At 38.9% G+C, this 25752-nt stretch overlaps 1 protein-coding gene across 1 annotated transcript in view; it reads right to left on the bottom strand.

Moving 5' to 3' along the window:
• kcnk9 (potassium channel, subfamily K, member 9) overlaps window positions 1–22464 on the bottom strand; it is a 38744-nt gene extending 16280 nt beyond the window's left edge. The window contains exon 1 of the mRNA XM_044335886.1: window positions 21840–22464. Coding sequence (XP_044191821.1) covers window positions 21840–22452 — 613 coding nt within the window. The 5' untranslated portion in view covers window positions 22453–22464. The remainder of the gene's footprint in view (window positions 1–21839) is intronic.
• Window positions 22465–25752: the final 3288 nt, after the last annotated feature.

Below are 25752 nucleotides of genomic sequence, written 5' to 3'. Positions count from 1 at the left end.
TTATGAGGGTTTGTACATTTGTTCCAGTGAAGTTCGGGGGGAGATATTGTGCTTTTTACACCACAACATTTTTCTGACAATTAAGGTTACTTTGTAAAGTACAAAATTTTACACATAAAACATATGATAAACTTATGAAATATGATGCATTGCTGAAGGAAATGTATATTCACCATTATATTAAGAAGTTAGACTTAGCAACACCTGGGAGAGAAGAGTGAGGTGATTACACGTATGTTATATCTAGATTATCATAGGTTTAGGTATGTGCATGTGGGGGGTGGGTTGTTGGGTTTTTTTGTTTGTTTGTTTGTTTTCCATGTCGATATTTATTACTGTTGTTTTGTACAGTTCTCTCATTAGGGATTCTTTGTGTTTGTTCATATTTTTACCTGCAGAGGAGAACATTTACACATTTGTATTCCTATTTTTATGTAAATGCAGGATCTTCCACACTGGCTGAGCCTATGAACTGTAAACACTACATACACTGTACACAGCATTGACGCCTGAAGATCTCGTGGGATACGTTCCTTCAGCTAGCAGCTTTAAGCCAGAAATATACTTATTATTTTATACATCTGTATGACAGAGTGTTGTGAAGTACTAGAAGCAGCACATTTGCTGTGGCCCTGTTATTGAAAAATATTGATTGGGTATGTTGGATTACACCTGTCTTGTTGACAATGCCAGGGGTGTTTGATTTCATCACATCGGTAAATAACATATTTTTGTAGTTGATATCTGGTCAGTCGATGACATTTCCTACAAGATATACAATAACTCTTTTAGCCAATAGCATCTGGTGCAGGTCAGCCAGAACTTGTCAGACTGACCAGTATGACCGTGACATTATAACAGTGATTAATCACCAGCAGAACAACACAGCGTCAAGTCACTGCAGCCTGAACATCTGCAAATAGTTCATGTTTTGGATGAGAATTTATAACCAATACAACCCAAGTTTAGGCAGAATTATTTCATGTTCTTTCCTTTGTTGTATTTATTGTTGTCCCTGATCATAATGACCTACCTATGCTTTTTCAGATGCTAAGAATTAGACTGTCTGAGGTATGTTTGTGCTGTAATATTGCTTATTGTCCTGGCAAAATCCACTTATAGTATATTAAACAGACACATGCTGCAGGCTCAGGAAAAATTAGTGCAGAATCACCAGACAAAATTGATTCCAATATAATCGTTCCTCCTCAATCAGGGAGAATATTCTATAACCCTTCTGTGTATGACAAGGTTTGTCCTCTGACATGTCACATCTAGCTCAGTTATCAGATGTGTTATAATAAAAAAACAGTTGTGATAAATCACAAGGATTTAAAATCATAGTGGTGCTGCCTACTCAGATTCACACCTACAATTCTCTATTTATCTTTCTGACACTCTCTCTCATATGCATGCAGGCACACACACACATATGCTCACAAAGGGGAGTTAGGGGCCTACCTATCACCTGAAAACTACTAATCAACAATGAGTCATCCAGCACCTTATCAGATAGCCGTTACAGCAACCCTCTTCAATCTTCTGTTTTTCACTTCAGCACAACACTTTCTGGGAGCAACTTCAATGATAAAACACCACAGGGGAGATGAGTATTAACAAAGGTGACTCATGCGTCTGCAACCTTCAAGGCAAATCATAATTCCATATTTCATTTGAAAGGATGTTTCACTAATTTACTCCTTTTTAAATGCATGCTGTGAGCTGTCTTTGAAGTCTCTCCTCTGAAGACTATTTGTGTCTGTCCTCTGCCAGTGATCTCAGGCTGTGAGCGAGCTACTACGGCAGCTCCAGTGATAAACATGACTAGAGGAGTTTACTACGAGATGTTAAGCTGTCATGATCATGTGAGTTTCACAGCGGGCGACCAGACACAAGGATCAGTTTGGGAGATTACTCAGATTGAAAATATATGGTTTGTTTTCATGTGTGAATTAATGAGTGAAACCTGTATTAACCCTCAGGGAGCTTAAACCACATCAGGCTCACAGTATGGGCTCTGTTTAGATTGACACTGGGTTTTGTCGCTGCTCTTGTTGAGAGCTGCACGCTTGCCCTGGTGCGCTGCATCAGTCCTCATGATAATTAAAGCTACATTAGGTGAAATTTTTTGCAAAAAAGCTGTGTTATCAGGCTCCCTTGCTATAAAAAAAATTACCCTTTTGTATTATTGTATTATAACAATCACAGACAAGCCTGCTTGGTAAATAAGCAATGTGATGTGTAGTTTTGAGTGACAGGAATTCAAATATTTGTAATATAGATAGAATATATAAGAGTTTTGCTGCCATTCATCACTTCCAACTTGCAAAGTTGTCCAGGGAAGCTTTAAAGGATCATTCCAGTTTAGTACGACTTGGGTTCCATATTCAATATTTTGGTCATCATTACCATCACTACTGAACTTCTCACCAAGATCTGGGAGCATGACATCATTAAAAAGAGGGCACATTGAGCAGGAAACACAAGCAGTCATATCATTTGATGATTTGGTATAACAGGGGTGAAGCCATGGTGTTTATAGAGGTAATAGCTTGGTATATCACCAAGCTATGGTAATAATGGTAATAATAACAACATTTTTGTTCATATGGGGCTTTAATTTTTAAATTAAATTATTTAAAAGAATAATGAGTAAAATATGTTAAGGAAATAACTGGGCAGAACTTTTTTATTAAAAAGGGGGTAAGTATGGAGTAAGAACAGGCTTATCTGAAGACAATAACTAGGTTATATCAGTGTAATATTCTCTCATTAATAGTGAGGTAATATCAGTGTAAAATATTATCAACTAGAGTTTTAATGGAGGTATTAATAGATGGGGTAATACCTTCACGAGAAATAGTGTAATAGAGAGGTGATGACTGGTTAATGTGCAAACAATAATGAGGTAATAGTTTCATGTGTTCATACTTACAATATAGGGTACTATCGGTGTAACAACTTCTATCACAACTATCACAAGTAAATTACTGACAACATTCTACTTCCAACAAACCCTTGACTTAGTCAAACCTATTGTAAAGAGAAAATAAATGCAAACAGTAAAATATTCACCCGTGTTAAACACATCATAGTTTACAGACCGACCTGCTAGTTCAACATTGACCTTGTTGTGAGCACGCTCAGTTTTTCTGTGCAATGAGGGATTATTATCAAGATTTTGTGTGTGCTCACTTTAGGTTTTAACACCAAATAAGGTGGTTATTCTATTATTACTTTTGTATTCCATTATATTCTGGTTAAACTGTCTCCTGCTTCTTGGACTCTGAGTGGCAAGCAATGTCACCATGTTTCCAGATTTTTATGAATGAAAAAAAACAGTGAAAATAAAATATATATGTGAAAATAAGAAGTCCTAAGAAACAGGAATTACCATTTAAGTTGTTATTTATCTCACCGAGGCTGAGAATGTGTCTGACTGACCGTGTAAAGGTTTCCAATGTCAACACCACTCCATCCACTTTCCTATTGGATCCTTTCAGTTTCCAGTGAATCTTATTACCTTCTTAATAGACATTTAGCAGAGAGAGAGAGAGAGCTGCCAGATTACTCGGACAGAAGCAATCAAAAGCAAAAGCTATTTCCAGAAACAGCTACTCAACTTTTAAAGTTATTTCACCAATAAAGGAAAATGTCGATGGACTGACAATAACGTAAAGGCCAGTAATTAGTGCTGTGCAGGGAGGCTTACTTCTTCTGAGCTTACAATTATGGGCCAGAGCCGTATGGATTTCTGCTTCATCATGGAAGACCGAGGTTCAACACTGTGTCACACCTCCTCACACAGTTTGTACCTGATTTAGCAGCTTGAAACTCAATTTGTGGTTATTTCTCTGTCACTGAAACACTCCAGATTAGAGTACACACTGTACACATACACATGCATATGCACAGATAATTGCAAGAATATATTGGTTTCGTGTAAAATATACAAGTATAAATATAATATAAATATTTTTTCTTAATCAGTGTGTGTGTGGTGGAGGTGCAAGTGGTTGGAGTTGTGTGACAGCAGGCATATTTATATACATCATTATCATTATAAAAATGCTGGAAAGTAAAATAAATTCCATTTCTGTTCCTAATCAGAACACTCTTTGGAGGTGTCAACAAGTCCTTTGCTCTGCTTAATAAATATTTTTTCTGTATACAACATCAATATTCATCAGATATGTGTTCATGTACAAATATATGTTCCTGCCACTTTCTCCTCCATTATCTTTTAGTGACTTCTTGTTAAGTTATAACTTATTAATTCGGGGGCTGCAAAAACAAGCTGTAAACACAACATTAACATATTATCATAAAGTTGATATGAGGAACTTGCTAGTAAACAGCTGCCAGTTTGCACATCCAGCAAACACAGAGCAACATTAGCATTCATTTGGAGTTGTGTTTCTGGAGTCCAATATTACATCTCCTTTTAGCTATGTTTTGGTCTCCACCAACTCCAGAGGGAAATATCTGGCTTTTAAGCAGCCTAATTCTATGATATGTTCACCAGCTAGGCGAAAATTCTGTTTGTCTGTTGTTTGGTGTTGGACAGTGTAACAGGTCTTTCATGGAAAACCACTGTCTGCTGCATCTGGAAACAATGCTTTGAGAGCGATGAGACAAAACCAAAACAGTAAGAGCTGTAAAACCAACACAGTGAGCTGAAAGACATTAAAACGCTCATCAGAGCGTGCCCTGGAAGGCCATTGGTTAAGACACATGCCACATAACTGCAACATCTGTGGCTGGAATCCAGCAGCGGACCCTTGTTGCATGTCATTCCCTGTTTCTCTCCCCTTATATGCTGTCGTCTCTCAACTGTTGCTATCAGAGCTGAGGGAACCTGCAAAGTTGTATGATAATTCTCTCTGGGTTCATCACTAGAAGTGACCCCTTTTGCATACAAGTAGTCATGTGATTCATTGTTGATATATTGCTGATTTAAAATTGAATTCTCAAGTTTATTCAGTTCTTATCCAAATTGGTTGACCATCTTTACCCTCCCTTTTGTTAAGCCAGACATGGCCATTATTCTCTGAGATATCATAATGCACACAAATGGAATACAAAACACTTGCAATAATTGCAAAATGTGAAAAAGTCATGTCTATCATCTGGTTATTACATTCTGCTTTATCTTCCCATTTTTATGTATATGATCAGTGTCTGCACTGCCCTGTTCGTTTTATATGAGTATTTCATTTTTGTCAATATATTGTGTGTTTATATTGTATGTCTTTCATTTTATTTTTAGCAGTGGTCCACTATAAAAGCATATGGCTTCTTTATTCCTGGTTTCACATCTGTTTTTGCATTTGTTATGTGATTTGATGCTGTTTGTATGTGCAAAAATTAATGAATAAAATTAAAAATGAAAAACATAAATAAATTACTAATATTGCTCTATCCTGGTATGGATTTTTCTCTGTAAATGTGCTTCAGGCAAGATTAATTGTAGCATTATGTTTTACCAGATGAACTAGAGAATCGGGGGAAACTCGGAGCAGAGTAACAGTATGTTAAAATGTCAATTAAACCTCTGTAGAGAACACTAGACTCTAGAGTGCATTCTATAGCAGCTGTAGCCTAGTGTGGTCATCACAATCCTCACAATGCTGAATCATTACAGTTTCTTCAGATATTTAAAGTCATGTCGCACTCACATCCTGCAGCCTGCTCCTGGCAGGACTCTGAGCTGTCCCAGGTGTCACTCTATATCCCCTGTTAGGCTTCACCTAATGAAGCTCATTGCCCAGCATCGGGAAATACGGCCATTGAGTGCTGCTAAGCAACAGGCACTCGCGTTCTCACTAAAATCACCTCCCCAGAGAAACTGACACCACTTGGCCTGGTGTGCCCTGCTGCCTCTCTGCCAACAGACTTGTAACACTGATATGTTTTGCTTTAGTCAGAAGGTCATCGCAAACTGATGTCTCGGGTATTTTTGCGAGATGGAGACATGCGATGTTAGTCCCAGCAGGTCTGTCATTATGTTGAACCACAGCAGCTGGGCAGCCTTCACTAATGGTCAGCTAGTTGCCTCTTGGCTCCACACTACAGCTCGTTTGTCACGTGGTCTCTCAAGGCTGAACACAGCCAAACAGAAGTGGCTGCAAGCTGGCTTTCCTGTTTTTCCCCTTCAACTCTGCTCAGTATACTTTGCATCACTTTTACTGGACTTGGTCGCAATTAATTCTGTGACAGATCTGCATTTATAATACACATGTAATGACATGCAACTGCTCAAGCTTTGTATTTACATAAATCATTGTGTACATCATGATTACACTGAACAAACCGAACACCTGTACTGTTGAATATTGTGTATTGTGCATCAAAATATTAATTCAGCTAATTATCACTTATAATATATAATTTCATTTAAAATGCATGAATCATCACACAATTAAAAACAAACAGTGTTCACATGCTCACACAGCAATGCCATGCAAACTGCAGGTGATGCTGTGAGAATTATACCCCTCATCCCGCTGGTTCATTTTTAATTTTTTCCAACCTGTGTAGTTCTACTGTCACTGTGCTATAGTACTGTATTTGTTTTCCAACCTCCAGGGGTACTGCATTTAGTATCAGAGACACTACTCAAAAACGCTAGCGGACCACACACTGTGCACAAGCCGCCGACGCTGATTTCATGCTGCTGTTCTGTGGCAATAACTCATACAGGAGACCACACACTCCCACTCTTTCTACAGATGGAATAAAGTGGTTGTGATAAGACTGTGTGGGAGTGCATTACAGTGCAGAGCTACAGCGAGAAGATGATTGTCAGGGTCCAGCAGGAGAGAATTAACAGCAGGTGGTAGTGATGGAGTAGCATTGGTCATCTGCACTCTTACTGTTCCCGCTGACAAATTACATAAATTACCCTGGAGTTTTATGTGCGGGTGCTTAAGGGGGACATTGTGTCAGAGGAAAAGCAGCATGATGTGTGACTGCAGGAATAGAGTGTACTAACATAACAATAAGATGAAATGCAAATCCCTCTTGTGTCTAAGCAGCAAGGAGGGACACCCAGCAGTTTGGCAGCTGGGTACTGTGTCATGCTGACTCAGCCTGGGGCGGCCATAGTGGATCAAAAGGCAACTGGCAGCCAATGGCTGATGTGAGGTAAATGTCAGAACTTGTGTTGCATTGCCCACTTGCTTCCCTGACTGTTGGGAAATAAGAGTTAGACCTGATAAATTCCTAAGATCTAAAGTATGATAATGACAGAAAAAAAACTAAATATATTCACAATGCAAGACACTGAAAAGTATAAGGTTGGTGCTATTCTATATTTTTGTATTGTCAGCAAATCCAATGAAAAGACCAAAACCAACAATGTGTTAGTAGTCCATCTCTCAATACTTTCCTATCCAAGCCCATTTGTTCCTTGTGAAGACATACAATTTTATAAACAGATTAATAATATATAGTTTAATTTTTTTTAAAAGTAATTCCTTAAAACAGCAGGGTACTGTAGTTTTTAGCAAATGTTACTCAAAATGGAAGAAAAGGGTGCATTTGCTGGGGACTATTTGTAGCTGTGGATTAATACACAATTGATAGACAATTGAGTGTTTACAATAGTTTGGGACAATAATGGAGGTCTATGGCACTTATCATATACTTCTTGTCATCATGGAAAGAAAAAAGTAATGACCAAAATTATAAACATTTAAGATTTAACTTGTAAAAAAACAGAATTTTTTCTTTAAGTTTTCTTTTCTCATAGTCTAACAACATTTACAGCATGAATTTAAATCTCTTGCACTGTAAGTCGTTATTTGGCAGTGTTACAGAATGTACAAAATTTAAAACCTGAACTTTGATACCATCTTGTCTCATACATTACTAAGCCCAACATGCATGTTATAAGACACTGCAATATTTAAAGTTCTCATATCAATATTTCAAAGAAATAACTGCATTAATATTTGTGTATAATTAATAACAGACCCTTTTGCAGCGGGTGTTCTCCGTGTTATTTTTATTTTCATGAAAAATTATGAGAGTCACAAGATATGTAATATATAAAATTGGTACATCAAGGTTTCAAGTTAGGTTTAGTGATATTAAGTCATACTGCAGTTTATTGGTGCAAAGCTCATTGTGAACATTTGTTAGAGCAGGTAAAACAGGTGCATTGAATAACATATGAATTCTTGTATTTTTACATCTCAAAGATTCTGAAAGTCGGAAATTTCAGCTGCTTAGTCATTGTGATAATTCCTCATAGATAAATGATGGGGCAGTACAAATCGTGCTTGTTGTGCCTTAGATATATGTCAACAAACCCTTTATTTGTTGAGGATCTGTCCCTCTATCCTTTTCTCTTCTTCCACAGTCTACCTCCATTTTCCTCCTCAGTGTTTAGCCAACATGACATCTCTCTGCCAGCTGCTTAAGAAGGACACCACCTGGACCCAGGCCTCTGACTGCAAACAGGTACTACGGTTCATCAAGCAACAGCTCACCAACCCCACTCTCCACTCACACTGGCCCACTTGAGCCTCGATGAGCCCACTGTGCTTGTCACTCCACTCTGCTTCGTCTGTGCTGGAGTGGAACAACCAGTCACTACCACTTGAATCCTCTAAGAAACTCAAAGGGTAAAAGGAAGCCTCTTGCTGGCTTGTGGGTATTTGAATACATTTATCTCTATAGTAGATTCTTCTCTCTTCACACAGATGAGAAGACACTCATAAAATGCTGGCCACAAGCCATTGACATTGTTATGATGGATCGAATCAGTGCCACAGTGCTTGGAAGTAGCACCAACAACGATTGAGGACAGCAGTAGGAACTGTGCAGTGAAGCTAAAGATGATCCACATAAAACCTGTTCTGTCTGTTTATTTCACATTGCGTGTGTTTGCTAGCTGCTTCTTCATCTCTTATTGTAGTGTGATGGATCCTGCTGACTTTAGCCTCAAGCTAGTTGCTGTTTATAGCTCTTTGAGATGAGTGACAGGCGTCGAGCCAGAAAGGAATTGGGTTAAAAGTTAACTTACAGTTGTAGCTTTAAGGCCTCTGTCTCCAGGTGACATGTGTGGCTTAACCTGGCTGCTATTGATGCAAATAAAAAATTCAGTATAGCTGTCATAGTGCCTGACTTGAGTCAGAAAAAGAAAAGCAGAAATCTTTATTGTGGCCTGACCCTTGATGTAGAGCTTAAAAGGGTAACTTATAGTAACACATAGCATGGCAGTTTCTCTCAGCTCTACAGAGCACTTTAGCCTCTTTCAGCTCATTGTCTTGGTCTCACTGCAAGCAGTGGTTGTTTTGGTTCGCTCTCAGCGGTTTCATAAGTGTAGTTTTCTCATTGTTTTCTAAGAAAAAGCTCAGATAAACCCACTGTACGCTTCCTTCTTAGCCCCAAACAGCAGACATAGTTAGCAACTAGCTGGTGAACAGAGTAAAGCATTTAGCAGGTAAAACACAAGCTATTTCCCTGTGGAGTTGGTGGAAACAAAAACAGAGCTACAAGGACAGTTAATATTGGACTCCAAATGAATGCTAAAACTTCATTAATACTTGACTGTGTTGTGCTTTTGGGTGGCAACATGCATAGGGTCTGTAGCTACATTGTAGACTACATCATAGCTAATGTGCTCCTCCTCCATGTAACTACACGGCAGGTCTACAATGCTGCAGAGATTCTGAGGGAGGACCGCAAGAACTGTGATTGATCAGCATGCACTCCTTGTGTTTTTTACTACATGTTGCTGATGCAGATGTCAATGCGAGATTGACTGGCAACATCATAAAGCAAGTTGAAAAAAGCTCATTTATCTCCTCGTGTCAGTAATACACATTTGGCAAAGACATTTCCACCGCAAACTTTCTGCTCACCGCGATCTTTCACGGTGAATGAAATAACATAAATATGGTGTTTACACAGAATAGTAGCTGTAAATAGTAACTGTTTTCTAGCACATTCACCGTACCAACTTTAAAAGGACAGTGCTTTGTTGTTGTACTGCCCCAAGTGGAAAAAAATACAGGTTTAAAGTCAAATTGCAGTTTATTGTTAGCTTATTAAAGTAACTGCTGAAATCTGGGTACACAACATCACAACAACAAACTCAATCAGACAGGCTGTAAACAAGCTTGTAGATTTGCTTCTACAACCTCTCTTTGATCTCAGTAGCTAACTGATGAGAATTAACTTTTGATTACAGACAGGAATGATGGCCAAATCTATGCAAATAATACCCAGTTTGTATAATCCAGAATTTCCCTTTAAGATGAGGCCATACTTGGAAATACTAGAAGAATACTAGAAAACTAGAAGAAATACTCCCTTATATCTCTGTTGTGGATGAAAAAGCCCATCTCATGTCATTTGTTTTTGAGGATAGAGCTACAGGGGCAAACTGTGCTGTACCAAGGGAACTTGTGTGCACAGTTTACCCTCTGAGCAGTGAAAACAGACCAGCCGGCTCCAGAGCCAGTGACTCCCACAGAGAGCATCAGCACCACAGGAACACATTCCCATCGATCTGTGTGGAGACCTCCATCAAGCTCCCGGTAGGACGCTCTGGCAAAGTGAAAATAATCTACTGGCTACAAAGTGCAACTAGGGTGAATGCCTGAAATCATTTTTCAATAAGCAGCAGTCAGACAGTATATTAACAACTTTCTTGTTTCAAGAGGAAAGGCTAGTACAAATTCATCTAACACTCTAAGACATTACAGCAGTCTGCCAAAAACTAAGGTGTTAATTTACAGCACAGATTTGATCTCATAAATTGGAAACATGGAAATAAAATGTCAAGTGAACAAAACCACTGAACACTTCAGCAACACTCCATTAATCTTTGATAGAACTTACTGGATACGTCCAGGTAATTTAACACCAGAGATCCAAGGATGACAACAGAATCTTCCCTTATTCAAGAAATAGTCCTGTTTGTTTTTTAATAGATGTTCCTTCATGAAAATACTAAATCAAACAGTGAAAAAGGCAAAACACTATGATTTAAAATTCCACATGCAAAGACTGATGTAAACAAATTACTCCTAGTTTATGAAATGAATTAAAAAGAACATTATAACACGTTAAATTGTTTTGAAGCAAAGCAGACAAGTGATTACTTAGGTTGAGTATTAAATAATGGATGATGTGTTCAGACGCTACATACTGATCATCCTCAACTGATTAAATTGTCACCCAGGTTATGAAACAAGGCCAATGCCCTCCTGTGGGAAAATGCAGATTGTCATATGGTTTAAACCTTTGGTGGTTTGTGAATTCACCAAATCTTTTTATGTGTGTTGACATGCATGGAATCTCTCTCTGTTGTGTCAGGATGCAAATACAATGGAGGTGAATTTTCCAGTCAGGCAACAGGTACAGATTTATCACTGGAAATATTGCTGTATTTTTTGCAACACTAAGTCTTTAATTTCACTCAGAAGTAAACAAAAGCAGTCTTCTAATTTCTAGCAGATGAGCATGGATTATGTCAGCTGAAACAATGACTGCACATTTTATCAGCTGTAAATAGCTAACATAATGAAAACCCGTGAAAAACTCCATGAAGAAAACATGGAAATAAAGGAGCAGCATTGTTTGTGTATCTATCGCAGCATAGCACTATCTAGCCCTGGTGTTATAGTGTAGTGTTAGAAATAAAAATGCAATTAAAATATCATTTGTTCCCTTGAATGGTTTGGATGCCATGAAAACATATTTGAACAAGCAACATGATGGTTAGATTTATGCTTTAGTGTTCTTATTTTCAAACAGCATGCTTCACTTTTAGAAGAAAAAAGGATTTGAGGATTAGGAACAACTGATGAGTTTAAGCCTTTAACATCTATAATGTTAACTCTGATAGCATCTAAACACCTACAGAGTAGATGTGTCAGTTCTGAATAGTCTTTTTCTAATGTAACATATATCCCCTCAAAATAATAATCAGCTAATGATACTACTGGCCTTTGTAAATAACACAAGGTTACCATTATAGGTTGTACACTAGCTGGCCGGGCATGCTAATTTTTGCAGCCTACGTTAGAGCAGATAAACGCACTGTTAATCAGTTTCTTATACTTTTGCTCCTGTGCTTGTATTGTATGACAAAGACCACAAACTCTTTAGATACCAAGTATCACTCTTTCTACAGCTCCATGCACACCTACTGGCATACTCTCTCTGAACACACTGCTGTGTGATTAAGAAGGAAAGTAAACTGAATTTATGCCGTGAGTTTATGTTTGCCTTTCACATGATGAGCTGTGTGATTTCTGTAATGTTATTTCAATTTATTTTTTGCTTTGATGGTAACAACACATTTGTCAAACATACAATCTGTGTATTATCCTTTTATTCTGAAGATTTCTTCTTGCCATTACATTGGGCCTCATTCACAAACAGTGCACATGCACAAATCTGTCCTTAAACTGTGTGTACAAGCGTTTTAAGCACAAATCTGAGATTCATCAATATGTTCTTACCTGAATTTGTTCTTACTCTGCAAACAAATTTAGAACTACCTTAGACCATGTGCGGTAGTAGTGCAAAAGGTATGCAGGCTGTATACAGGATTCACAATTGGGCGCCAAACGGTTGTTCCAGTGACAAGTATAACAGCCAAATCTGCCTTTTCTGGCGTTTTTTTCTAAAACTATTGTTTGTATTTTACTTGCAGTAAAGTTTTTCTACATTTTTACCATCACAGCCCACTTTGCAGTGACTGACCTCTCTCTCCACTGCTGCACTGCTCCAACAGAGCTTTCCTTATATAGAGAAATGAGGGCATGCTAATTACCAATAGTGGACACACACCTGTCAATTTTGAATGATTCTGATTCACTAACGGTGGTTTGACCAAAATTTGCTGGTGCGCACGTCATGAATCCTATGATAATTTTGCGTGTGCAAAGAACATTTCTACGCACAATAAACAAAAAATATGACATAAGCCATTAATCATCATAGATACACCTGTTATGAAACTCTGTCATACATTATGAATGAGCAAATCACCTGGATTTAAAATATGCTCAATCATTTTATTGACTCCTGCTTAAAAGAGGAGGTAATGAAATCCTGTGTGTTTGATTTACTGAAGATTTACATAATCCATACTAAGTTATGGGAAACCCAGGGTATTACAGCCCATATGTCATCAAGAAAATTCATGAGTAAGCAAGCTTATTGACCATCTTTGTGGTTGTGCTTTTTGATGTTCAAATGAGACTTGTGCTGGGCATGAACAAAGGGCACAACACAGCTGGAGAACCATCAACAGGTTCTCTTTGAGAATGAAGGAACCCTGCTGCCTGCCAGGAAAAGCAAAGGGGGAAATTGCCGTGAAGTATAGTGATATTGTACATCCAGCTCTCCAATCAGTCAGTGTCAAAATTCAGCATAGATGGACAATCTGTGTGTTCCCCTAAACTGAGCCACCCTCCAGACCATGTCACTCATGTACACATACACACATAAACACACATCAACCACCGTCCACAGGCTACATGTCTCCAAGACTCCACCAAAAAATCCCTGTCAGGATTACAGTGTGTATTACCACAGAGCACATACACTGTATGCAAATGGCCCCTTGAAAACATTTCAGTACCCAAATCCTTAAATGCACCACATTATTCCCCTGCCTGAGTCAAATATTTTCTTATATCGCATCTAAATCATATATTCTAGCTATCTTCAATCTTCAGCTAAGGTTTTTCTGGAATGTGTGAACAAAAAGTTATATACAACATAATAAATAACACTAGAGAGTTTTAAAGTACAAACAAGCTGAATGTGATGTTTCTGCTGAATGGTAATCACCAACTGGAAGTCATAGATTACCCGCCTTTTTGTCTATGTCATTTATAAAAGGCCATATACTCTATAATGAATTCTTTTGAATGGGTTTGATTCATAATGCACTCTCATTGAGTGGACTTGTCCTACTGGCACATAAACTGGATTTAATGTGTGAGTGCAAGTCAAGAAATCCTGCAGAAAGATGTGCTGTAAGTGGCAGTTGCAGTGCAGCGTAATGGAAACTGTGGCTGACACAATAGGTCCAACAAAGACACGCCATCTGACTCATCTTCACAAAGCGCTTTCATTAGAGAGGACGGATGATGAATTTATCTGTGAGGACGGCACCTACTCGTATAGCTCTACAAAAGAAAAGCATTTAACTATAATAATATGTTAATAAGGCAGGATTTTCACACTTTTGACTGGTGAGTTATCTTGACATTTGGAATATTAATTTGGGATTTCCTTAGGTTCTTGTCTCATTGTGGCTAATGACATACATTACCAGTCAAAAGTTTGGATACACTTTTCCATTTACTTGAATGAGAAAATCTGTCCAAACTTTTGACTGGTACTGTATACAGAGCATCACAATTGGATCTACTGACTGCAAAAATTACTATTTTTATATTATCACTGGATCCAGTAACTATATGTAATGCGAAAGGGGTGATTTATTTTGTCTATAGTGACAAACCCACAGAGAATTATAACCCAACTCTGCCATCTTTCTCAGTTCTACTGAACATTTTAGCATTCTAGCAAAGCTGCTTTTGCTTTTTTACAGACAGCAAACTTTGCCCTTCTCAATCCAGTTTCCAGCCGCAACAGGCAGCTGTTTTCACTGACAAAGTTCTAATAAATCCACTGTATACTACCTGCCCAGCAACAACGACCGACGTAGAAAGTTAACGACTAGCTTGTCAACATAGTTGAGCATTTAGCAGCTAAAGAGCCAGATATTTCCCACATAAATTGGTGGAGACCAAAACAACGCTAAAAGGAGAGTGAATATTGGACTTACATTCAATTGAGCACAAACATGATTATAAATAAATGCTAATGTTGCTACATGTCTTCTGGATGTGTGAGTACGCAACTGTTGCTAACACGTTTTCTATAACAACTTTATATGGTATTAATTTTAGCGTGTTCTACTGCCCCAATGTGGGGGGGGGGGGGGGGGGGGGGAATCAATGAATGCTGCTTCAATTCATCTTTAAAGTATTCAGATTATAATGTAATGGTATCGAAATACATAATTTTCTCAATCCCTGTAAAGTAGTTTTTTATCTTTTAAAACCACATTGTCACTTTTCTCTCTCATTGCTCCATGCTAGTTATCCAGATTTTGTAAATCAAACACAAAACAGTGAAATTGCTGTGGTGTCTTTGCACTGCCCTTCCCAGAGGTCGCATGTTAGTCAAACATTGTGTTCAGTAGTCTGACAGTTGCTGTGATGAAGTTTCTGTAGGTGACGCTCTTTTCTTTGTATGTTCAGATTGTTTTTACTTATGCTAACCAAATCATGCTAATATGTTACTCATGCATTGCGTACTTTGACATTATATCTGTCTGATATTGGCCTTTTATGAAATACAACATGGCTGACATTCAAGAACCATATGAAGCTTCCTACCTCACAACTAAAGCCTGTAAAATATGCAATTAATTTTATTTCTCATAACATATTTTTCTTTTAGTCATTCTTCATAGCAAATACATTATTCATTAAAAAGCAATTATGTTTTTGTCTGCCATTTTAATATGGCCTTGAAGTGCTGCTTGCCCTGATTAAACTTCATTAGTCTGGGTTCCAGGAAATGTTATGGTGATGGTCTAAATGTTGTTTCAGAAACTTTACTACTCTAATAAGTCAAGAAGGAAAAACTGAATTCTTGTAGTGTATTTTGGAATTATAATTTACATATTTAAAGATGAGATTTTTGGAAAAATATGAATTATTGCTCAAAAATATCTCAGTCTCACAAATCCACATCAGTCAAACCTTAAGCTGCATATCTACTGTATCTACTCATGTTGATATTTCCAGACATTTAGCAGAGATGACTTTCACCTTTTAAGCTGTCTTTAGTCTCCCGGCAACATGAGCGACTCAACACTGTGAGAAAGGTGGGTGTATGCACACACTACAGCATGCTGCAGCTGCTTTTCTCCCTCAGACCAGAGTTTCGGTCAGAGCACCTTGCGCTCACCACATGCTGTCATTGCTAACTGTCACATTGGGTGCAATTATTCACAGAAATAATCAGAGTCAACTGGCAGGTCAGTCAGAATGGAGGGGTGCTGTGGAGGGGGCAGGGAGGGTTCTTATAGCCTCATCATGGCAACCGAGATGGGCCCCTCAAGACAGCTGGTCTGACATGTGCTAAGAGTATCACAGCTGGTCTAGATTAGGGTTTTTTAAATCCTCCATGAGTAAATGTGTAGCCACAGGTCTTCAATTTAAAGTGCAGGCTTTTTCATACTGCATTTACTTAGATTACCATTTCTACTGCTGCTGCTGCTTAGTGCTACTATTACATCTATAGTGCAACTGCTACTATTACTACTACAAAGCGGAAAGTCAGTCCCTCTTTTTTTGTATTGTACACACTATGAAATCCTGACATATTGTGATGTATATATTATCAAAAATTGAAATGGTTGTTTATTTTTAATGTGTTTAAGTTCACTAATTTTGGCTCAAAAGTTTGGAAAAGTCGGCACTAAAACTGCTGCTGCTACTACAATTGCTGTTACTACCACTGTTACTATTTTTGCTGCTACTACTACTACTACTGTAACTGGTACTATTGCCACTACTACTGCTGCTGCTGCTAATACTGCTGCTTCTGCTGCTACTACTACTGCAACTGCTACTATTACCACTACTACTACTGCTGCTGATTCTACTACTGCTGCTGCTGCTGATTCTACTACTGCTGCTGCTACTACTACTACTTTTAGTGCTGCTGCCACCACAGTCAATACTACTATTACTACTACTACTGCCATCAGTACTGCTACTGCACTACTGCCGTGCTGCTGTCACTGCCACAGTCAATAATACTACTACTGCCACTGCTATTGATACTGTACTACTGTGCCTACAAATCTTATACAACTCTTCCACTAATACTAACAATAGTTTTACTGCCACTATTTCTGCTGCTACTATTTCTTCTACTACTACTACCAAAACCTCTACACCTACTGTTGCTGCTGCTACAAGTTCTTGTACTCGTCACTACAAATGCCACCACTAATACTTCTACAACACTACCAGTACTGCCACTATTACTACAATACACCTGGCACTACTAATACTACTTTTACTGTTAATCTTACAAATGCTGCAACTAACATTGCTGTTACCTCTAGTACTACTACTAATACTACAGCTTGTATTTCTACTACAATGCCTATAACTGATGCTGCCACTAATATTACCACTATCTGTCCTGCAGCTCTTGGGACTTATTTTGAATACGTAGTTAATATGCTTTTTCTTCACATTCTTCTACATTATTATTTCACTCTTCCCTTACATTCGCATCACAGGACGAATCTCTTGTTTTAACTAGTTTTGATCAATTTCAGTGTAGGAGGACAGTGAAGAAGAAAAAGCAGGTGAAAGAGGAGAGGATGTTGACATGAAGCCAACAGATCTGCATGTATATGCAGTAATAATATAACTACAAATTGGTGACAGATTAAAGGAAAAAAAAGTATTAAGTGTGTTAGGAAGGTGTTTTTAGCCCACAGAACAGCTCCAGTGCTCCTTGACGTAGATTCAGCAAGCCTGTGGAACTCTATTGAAGTGATGAACACCATTGTTTCAAAAACACCTAATTTGATATTTTGATGATAGTGGCGGAGAGAACTGTCTAACACATCGGTCCAAAATCTCCCATAGGTGTTCAATTTGTTTGAGATCTGGTGACTGTGGAAGACGTAGCATATGACTCACATCATTTTCACACTCATTAAACCATTCAGTGACCTGTCAGACCATGCGGAAGCATCTGCATTTCTCAGGTTTTTTTTCAGGTTTTTCTTTTTAATTCTTCACCTGTATGTATAAAATACTGTACTCTGGGTGTCGAGTTAATTATGACAATGGAGAATGCTATGATGTTACTGGGGAATCTTGAAAATATAATACAGTTCTTCAGATTTACGGTGAACAAATGATGGATGTGTAATGGTGGCTTTTAAAATACTGTGGCGAGCTGTATTGTTAGATTTCTCCAGGGGTATTTGGAGTCTGGTCTGATTTATTCGGCTGAAAATGTACACATCCGGCAGCGAGAGAGCGAGCATGTGGCAACACATATCTTAATAGACATCTTTGTACCTTATTTTTACAGTCCCATATGATGACACTAAATTTAATTAGTTTCCACAAACAGCTCATCGTTGACACAGTCCAAATTGTTTCCTTATCTTTGCAGCAGTTTCCTCTTTCACAAAGCTAGTTTTACTTTGTTCACTTTTACTGTCCGAAATAATTATTTGAAAATCTGCTGATACAGTGCATTGGAGCAAATCCAGTTTCATTATTTCTATGGAAATATTCCTATAAACCATTAACAGTTGGGAGTTGGTAAGGTGATACATCTCATACTGTCAGCTGAACAGTATGTTTGAGCACAGCTTTCCAATTGTCGAGAGAACTCATCAAATCAAAGCTCCACTGCCTAGGTACCTGCAAATAATTCTTAGCTTTGGAATCAAACTACTTGCAGTGTCAGATGAAATGGGTCTGCCTTATAAGGAGTATCTAGATGGTGTTAGGCAAATCACAAAAAGGATATAAAACTGACATAAAGAGACTTTCCTCTGATTATCTTAACTTCATGGTCTTTTATTGTCAGTGACGTACAGCCAATCTACCTGGCATCACGGAACTTCCATCAGACCCAAAGCTAATATTGTTAAGAGTACTGAACATATTACACCTGCTAAAATGTGACAAGATCACTGTGTCGTGTTTCATCTAATGATGGGTAATGCTTTTGTCCATTTTGTCCAGTCTCTGCTTCTCTTTTTTACAGAAAAGTTTTACAGTTGAGTTTTATGGAACGTTATCTCTAGTTTTACAAAAATTCAGACATACGGCAGGCAGAATGCAGTGTTGACTATTTTACAGAGTAGGCATCACACAACCGTTAAGAGATGATTAAGAGTGATTTTTTTGTTACTGTCAATAAATCCCATGTCCAGAGCAAAACCAACAACATTTTACTCAGTTTCTCATGTGTTGCTCTCAGCACCAAGCCAATTGCCAAATCTTTAAAAATGATTTTACATAGTAATTAATTTTCTGAAAAATGGCTAAATAATTGATTGTAACAGGCAGACACTGTCATTTTTAGCTAACTTTACCCTAACAGGAGAGTATTTGTTGGGGACTATTTCAGCTGCAGATAAATACATATTTGGTGCTTTAGTGAGTATTCATGGCAGCAGTGCAGTGTGTGTGTGGGATTGAGTCAAAATAAACTACAGTGTGTGTTCTTGGTAATGAAGTGCAACATTGTGGCTCATTGATGTGTTTTTACTATGAGACACTACTAATAGGTAGGATAGGTAGGATTAATTCATTGCTGGTTTTGGTCTTTTTGGGATTTGTTGACAATGAGAAAAATATAGAATATTACCAGACTTACCCTTTTAAGACAAGATAACATTGGATACGATTTTGATCCCCAGGAGAGTCAATATCACAGTAGCAGTATGAGTATTTCCCCCGTTTTGATAGGTACTGCATGATACTATTGATGATGTAAGGTAAACTAAATCACATATAAAATAATCCCATTGATCTTAAATGCAATGAATTAAAGTCTATTGTTATACTGTTATGCTTTATATCATTCAAAACTCTTTGAATGTGTAAACAAACCCTGCAAGAACTCTTTTTGTTAGGTTTTTAATGAGAATGTGTCTGGAATAATTTCTTTAGACAGCAAAATCTTGTAAAATTATAACAAAATATGTTATTACCATCGATAAAAGTTGATAAATTATAATATTAAATGTTTTCCTTATCAGGACATAATGCAGCCTTACTTTACTATGTTGTCAGTATCCTTGATTGGTGTTTATGTTCGTACAAGAAGTGTAATTTGTACTTAGCAAGTAATAAATGAATTTCTTGCAATCAGCAAATAATAATCACGTCTTCTGCCAGTGTTGATTTTTTTCGCCCTTTTCTTTATTGCAGCCAAATAAACGTCATGTCATGATGAAATAATTCCTCTGTCTCAACTTTAATCTAAACAGTGTGTGTGCATCTTCTCAGGTGCGTGCATGAAAAGAGGAGGCCAAATAAGGTCGACTCCTGCACATTTAGCAGGAGAAGTCTGAATGTTCTCTGAACTGTTGTTACTACTGCAAAGAGTTGGATGGTGCATAAAAGGCGTCCTGCTTTCCACAGAGGAGACACAGTAAATGTAACCACTTCACAGAACATGAATATTACAATGGCTCTCGTTGCTGTAGCCTAGAAACAACAACGGATCCACCTTCACTGGTCTGTGCAGTCAGCCCTTTTAAGTGTTGCCTGGCAAACTGGAGGACAGGCCTGGTGCATTAGTTTCCCCCCAGCTAAAAGTCCTCATCTTGAATAATAGTATCTGACTTCCATAATGGAGAAAGCGCATCTCTGTGACCTCTGTAGAAAGAGAAGTTAATTTTGAATGTCGTGCCTTGCAAGTAATCTAAACTGAGCTGATTGAAAGGTTGAATTTGAGCTTGTATTTGGTAATACTGCCACGCACATTTTGATTTAATTCAATTAACTACAACTCAATTCACCAAAGCTTCATTCAGTGTTCTGGTGATTAAAATGCAGAAAGAGAGTGCTTTGATTGTAGCCAGGGGTGGAGCGTCAACAAAGGGAAACTCAGTTTACCCCACCACCACAGCAGCTTGAAATAAATCTTATTGACGCAAATGCATCATCGCAAGTAGCGTCAAACTGATGTAATTTATGCTTCCTTGAAGGGGTAATCATTGAAAAAAAAATGCATTGAAGAAAACAGAATTGATTTGTGCTTACAGGGTGATTTTCATTTTAATTCTCATGATCACCAGCACTCACTCACATCTTATGTACATCACTGGTTGTAGTAGAGTACTGTTGCTTTGCTTTCTTTATTTCTTACATCTCTTTGATTACGCATCAATTGTTTGTCGCAAATTCCCAATCGATCCTAAAATCCAGATAATACCATAAAATGTGAAAAGTATTGTGGATACAGAAGTGACGTCAGATCCCAGTTGTTGATCTAAACTCTCGTCCTGCCTGCGGCTGGACTCAGAGGAGCTGTCCTTTCAGCACCACAACACTGCAGCTCATCCCTGCTGCTTCTGTTACAACTGAACTCCCGATCAGTCCCGTTCACGAAGCCTCGTGATCTTCCTGCAGAGCTCCGTGTGATCTTTCTACATTCTTTACAAAGGAAAATATCGGGATATAAACTCGCAGTACTCTGTCATACTTTGCGCTGCATCTTGGTGACGCACCGTCAAAGTACAAGTTGAATCATAATGCAACTGTAGCTGCACCAGAGGAATATCATATGCATGTCTTAGTCTAAGTGCACTCAAGCGCGCCAAGCCACGTCACATTTCAGTTTTATTCAGCCTGTGAATGATTTGTGACGAAAATATATATCCAAATATTCTCATGTTGCTTGACCGCGATGACATAAAGCTTCATCCACGCAGTGCAACTCCCTTTGGACCAGAGAGTGAGCCCTGCAACATGTTGCTTAAAACTTTATATAAAGACCTGTGGTACAGTATAAATGTTTCTAAGCAGGTCGGAATGTTTGTGACGGCTCTGAATATAAGAACATGTGCTCCCGGCTAATTGTTGCCTACAGACCGTTTTATTGCCTTGAAAATGTAACTGTCCTCATAATAAACCACGTCCTGTTGGGCAACAGTGATGTAATGATTATAGAGGCTCGGTTATACTGGTTTTAGAGATTAGGACTCACGAAAAGAGACTGAGACTTACCTATGGTGGTTATAACCGTGATGGCAAAGTAAAATGACCCTGCGAATTTCCACTGCACCCCGGCTCTGTGGGGCTCAGCCTCCATGATGATGGTCTCCAGTTTGCGGTAATCATCCTCGCTGATGTTATATTTCCCCTGGAGACGCTTCTCCTCGGCTTCCAGCTGCTCTTTTTCCCGCATCTCAAAGTCAGACTCCAGGGCGTCAAAAACGGCGGCCCCGACGAGCAGGTATGTAAACGTGCAAATGATCAGGGACAAGGTCCGCACGTTTTGCCGCTTCATGGCCAACAGGAACCGGCGACCGAGGGGCTCATGTCCCCTCGGATTCCCCGGGAAGGCGCAGCAAGCGTGAGGAAAGCCGTGTGGACAGCGCCTGGAGGCGGAGGCGCAGAAAGGTGCGCTCCGGTGACGGTGGCCGAAGTGAACGCCGGAGTCGGGGCAGCGGTGGAAATCCCCTGCCTTATGGTGATCCCGGTGACAGACCCCTAGATCCTGTTCCTGGTTTGCGGAGAGACACAAGAGACTACTCGATCGCCTGGACCAGGAGCCCTGCAGCCGAGAGACCCTGCGCAAGACCTGCCCAAACCAAGTCCTCCCGGTGCGCAGTGCCATCAACAAACAGCTTCCAAGATCGTCTGTTGGTTTCTATCCTCCTCAAGTGAACTAAACTTGTCTAAATAAAAGCTCACAAACAAATAAATAATCGCTGAGAGATCCTGTTTTGTTTCCCTTGATGCTCCACTCTTACTTTGAGGGGAATTAAAATGTCCTATAACTGAGCATCTTTCTGCATGTCTCTAAGTTTCAGCTTAACACCAACCTGTTCGTTGTAGCCTCATCAGCATTCAGGCTATTTTTAGCAGCCATTCCCCATATACAGAAAAGGAAAAAATCAAATTTCTGTCCCTGAAATCCTTAAATCTTCCTCACAAACAGCGGTCATCCTCATCAGAAATTTGCTGAGTCGTCGATAAGACGGGAGGGTCACAGAGTATCGCAGAGGAGCATCAAGTTGGGAAATGTTACTCACACAATGCGCAGATCTCCACATCAAACATGTTCACTGCCTTATTTCCCTTATCAGTTGCTTTATTCCTGGATCAACTCACCACTTGTCACAGAATTCAAACAATATTCCAATCACGCAACAAATCATCGTCGACAACAGGTTCCATCTCAAAGAAGAGTCTCCCCCCCAATCTATATCTTGTTAGGATGTGTAGAAGCAGAAGCTGAAGAAAAAAAGACTTTAGTGCTGGATTAACTAAAATGTTAAAAGGCTACAGCGCGCTGCGTGCCCGCATTGGCACTCACGCTCCGTTGCGCACATCCATGCGCACTCCAAACAGCCTTGCCCTTACTGTCTGCGGATCAGTTTGAGCTGCTTTAGAAAAAAAAAGAAAAGAATACATGTGTTTTCCCTGGTCGTGCGGGGGCCTCTGAGTTAACCATGCGTGTCACGAACTGCTCGTATTTTGAAGGCTCCACACTTTATGTCTCCACACACTCCAGACTCTAATCGGTGGGCGTTGCTCCTCCTGTCTCTGTTTTTCTCTTTTTCCAAGTGTCACGATTCATCCGACTTCTGGCGTGAGTGTCTGCCCACTCTTGGAAGCATTCTCTTCGGGAAAAATCTGCTGGGGCACAACTGACTGCATCCCCCGACCCCTCCCACAGTGACCACTCCTACTCATTAGATGGACAGAGCGGGTTTCACTTGGGTAGAGATGGTCACGTTAGTGCTTTTTACATTCCGGCAGCAGCGCGAAATGTGCGCTCCAATTCGGGCTCAGCTGCACAGGCTGCTGCGCTGTCCAAGGTGCTGGAGGCTGACAGGCTGGTAGCGCACTGCTGCTCACCAAGTCATGTTACACACATTTCGAGGAATCACAGAAACACATCTAATGCAGCAGGGAGGAATAGAAATACATTGATTTTATAGGTAATCCGCCTTGAAAAAACAAGACTGCCACGTGAATAAAGAAGGGAACTGCCCCAGGGCCCCAAAACCTTAAAGGGCCCAGTCGCTCCACGTTCACACTGTGGCAGCTACCTTGAGGCAATTTTATTCATTGCATACTTGTTTGTTTACACACATTTGCATTATTACCTGATCTTGAAGCCCCGTCTTGTAAGGGACCCCTGAGTGAAAATCGAATTTTAAGGCTTTTTTTCAGTTTACACTGTTGATATATAAAATGTTGCTGTTTATTCAGTGAATATTTTGTAAGTCCAATAATCTACAGACAATTAAACTATTTATTCTTGTTGTCTAAGATTGTTGATTTTTGCGTTTTAAAAGTGTTTTTAAAATATTTATCCAGTGGAGGATAAATATTAAAAATATATACTGGAATCAACCTAAAGTCTGTAGTTTGTCTGAGTGTTACTGTGTTTTGCACTGTTTTCACTATTCCATTATTGTTATTGACCTAGTTATTAAGAGTAAATGATTGGGTGATATTGTGTGCATATAGTCCAAGAATGGATTGGTCATCAATACAAGACTTGGTGCAAAAAAAAAAAAAAAAAAAAAAAAAAAACTCTTGGCCATTTCTACTATCAACATCCAGACACATCCAACACACTGAAGCTCACATCAAAAAAGAGAAAAAATACAGATTTAATCATAAGTTTGCCCAATGCTAATAAATGGTTTGCCTTTACTTTAAAAAATCAGTTTCAGTTTGATGAATAGTATGATGTTGATTCAAGTTGAAAATATTTAGAGTGAATCATCAGTTCATATTTTTTTTAAAATTGAGTCAAGTTTAAAAAACATTTGCTCTTAATTTAGTTAGTTACCTCTAAAAATGACGAATTACTGAGTAATGCGTAGACCCTCCATCTGGCCCGCAAAGAGTGGGACAAATGGAGGGTGGTGGGGTCAACAGGGGCCCACAGTTCATTTTGCCCCGGGTGGCCTGCAGGGGGTTAATCCAGCCCTGCTGAAAAAAAGGACAGCTCTCATCATTCTTTTGTGGATGGAAAGTGCATACCTGCCCAACATGAAGAGACACTTTCACAACCCATCTCAAACCTTTAAGTGCTCTTGAGCAAGGCAGTTAATCCCTCACAGCTACACGACGGCTGTTATGTAACTGACACATGAAGTTGACAGCTGAATTTACCTACTGGCATCAACAGAGGACAGCATTATGATAAGATTGTTTCTGCTAACCCTAACAGGCAGTAGGCTGTGGCACATGTACTTCAAACAATTATTATGACTCATTATATATTTTTTTTTAAATTAACCCATTAAATATATCTTACAGTGTTTTGCTCCATGCTCTCTCACCCTTGTTATGCCTGAATGATTTAATGTATGTTTAAACCACCTGAACTTGCAAAAGCATGCTGATGAAGATCATGCAATATGATTAAAAGCTCCAGAACAGCTACTAAAAATCACCTTGTGGTGAGATTTTTTTTCCAAGATCAAGAATGAAGTCTGAAGTTCAGCTATTTAAGCCATGAAAGGTTCTCGGGGGGGGGAAAAAGAAATTCTGAACATCTTCAATTCAATGACAGTTCTCCACCTGCTGATGAAGATCATGTGATATGATTAAAAGCTCCAGAACAGCTCCTGAATTCTCAGTTGTGAGGCATAGATTTTCCAATCTGCAGAATCTTTGAAGACAAGGAAACATTGTCTTTATTGACCCACAATATACATTTTGGCCTTGTTGCGTATGTTTTAAACTATATAATATATTAAATTTGTTACAGAGGCATTAGGAGCTCTAAGCTTTGTTTTTGGTCACATCAAATATTAGAGAGTAACAGACTTCAAGTACACTTCCAGAAGTTCCTATCCTGTATAGATAGTATGGAAAACTGGAAATAATATCAACTTATATTAGAATCCCATACTGTACATACAGTATTAAATGCATCCCTCACCTCTTC

The sequence above is a fragment of the Thunnus albacares genome, chromosome 19 (genome assembly GCF_914725855.1).
Source record: "Thunnus albacares chromosome 19, fThuAlb1.1, whole genome shotgun sequence".
NCBI lineage: Eukaryota > Metazoa > Chordata > Actinopteri > Scombriformes > Scombridae > Thunnus > Thunnus albacares.
The sequence above is the reverse complement of the archived record's forward strand: the minus strand, read 5'-3'. Positions and strand labels throughout refer to the sequence as shown.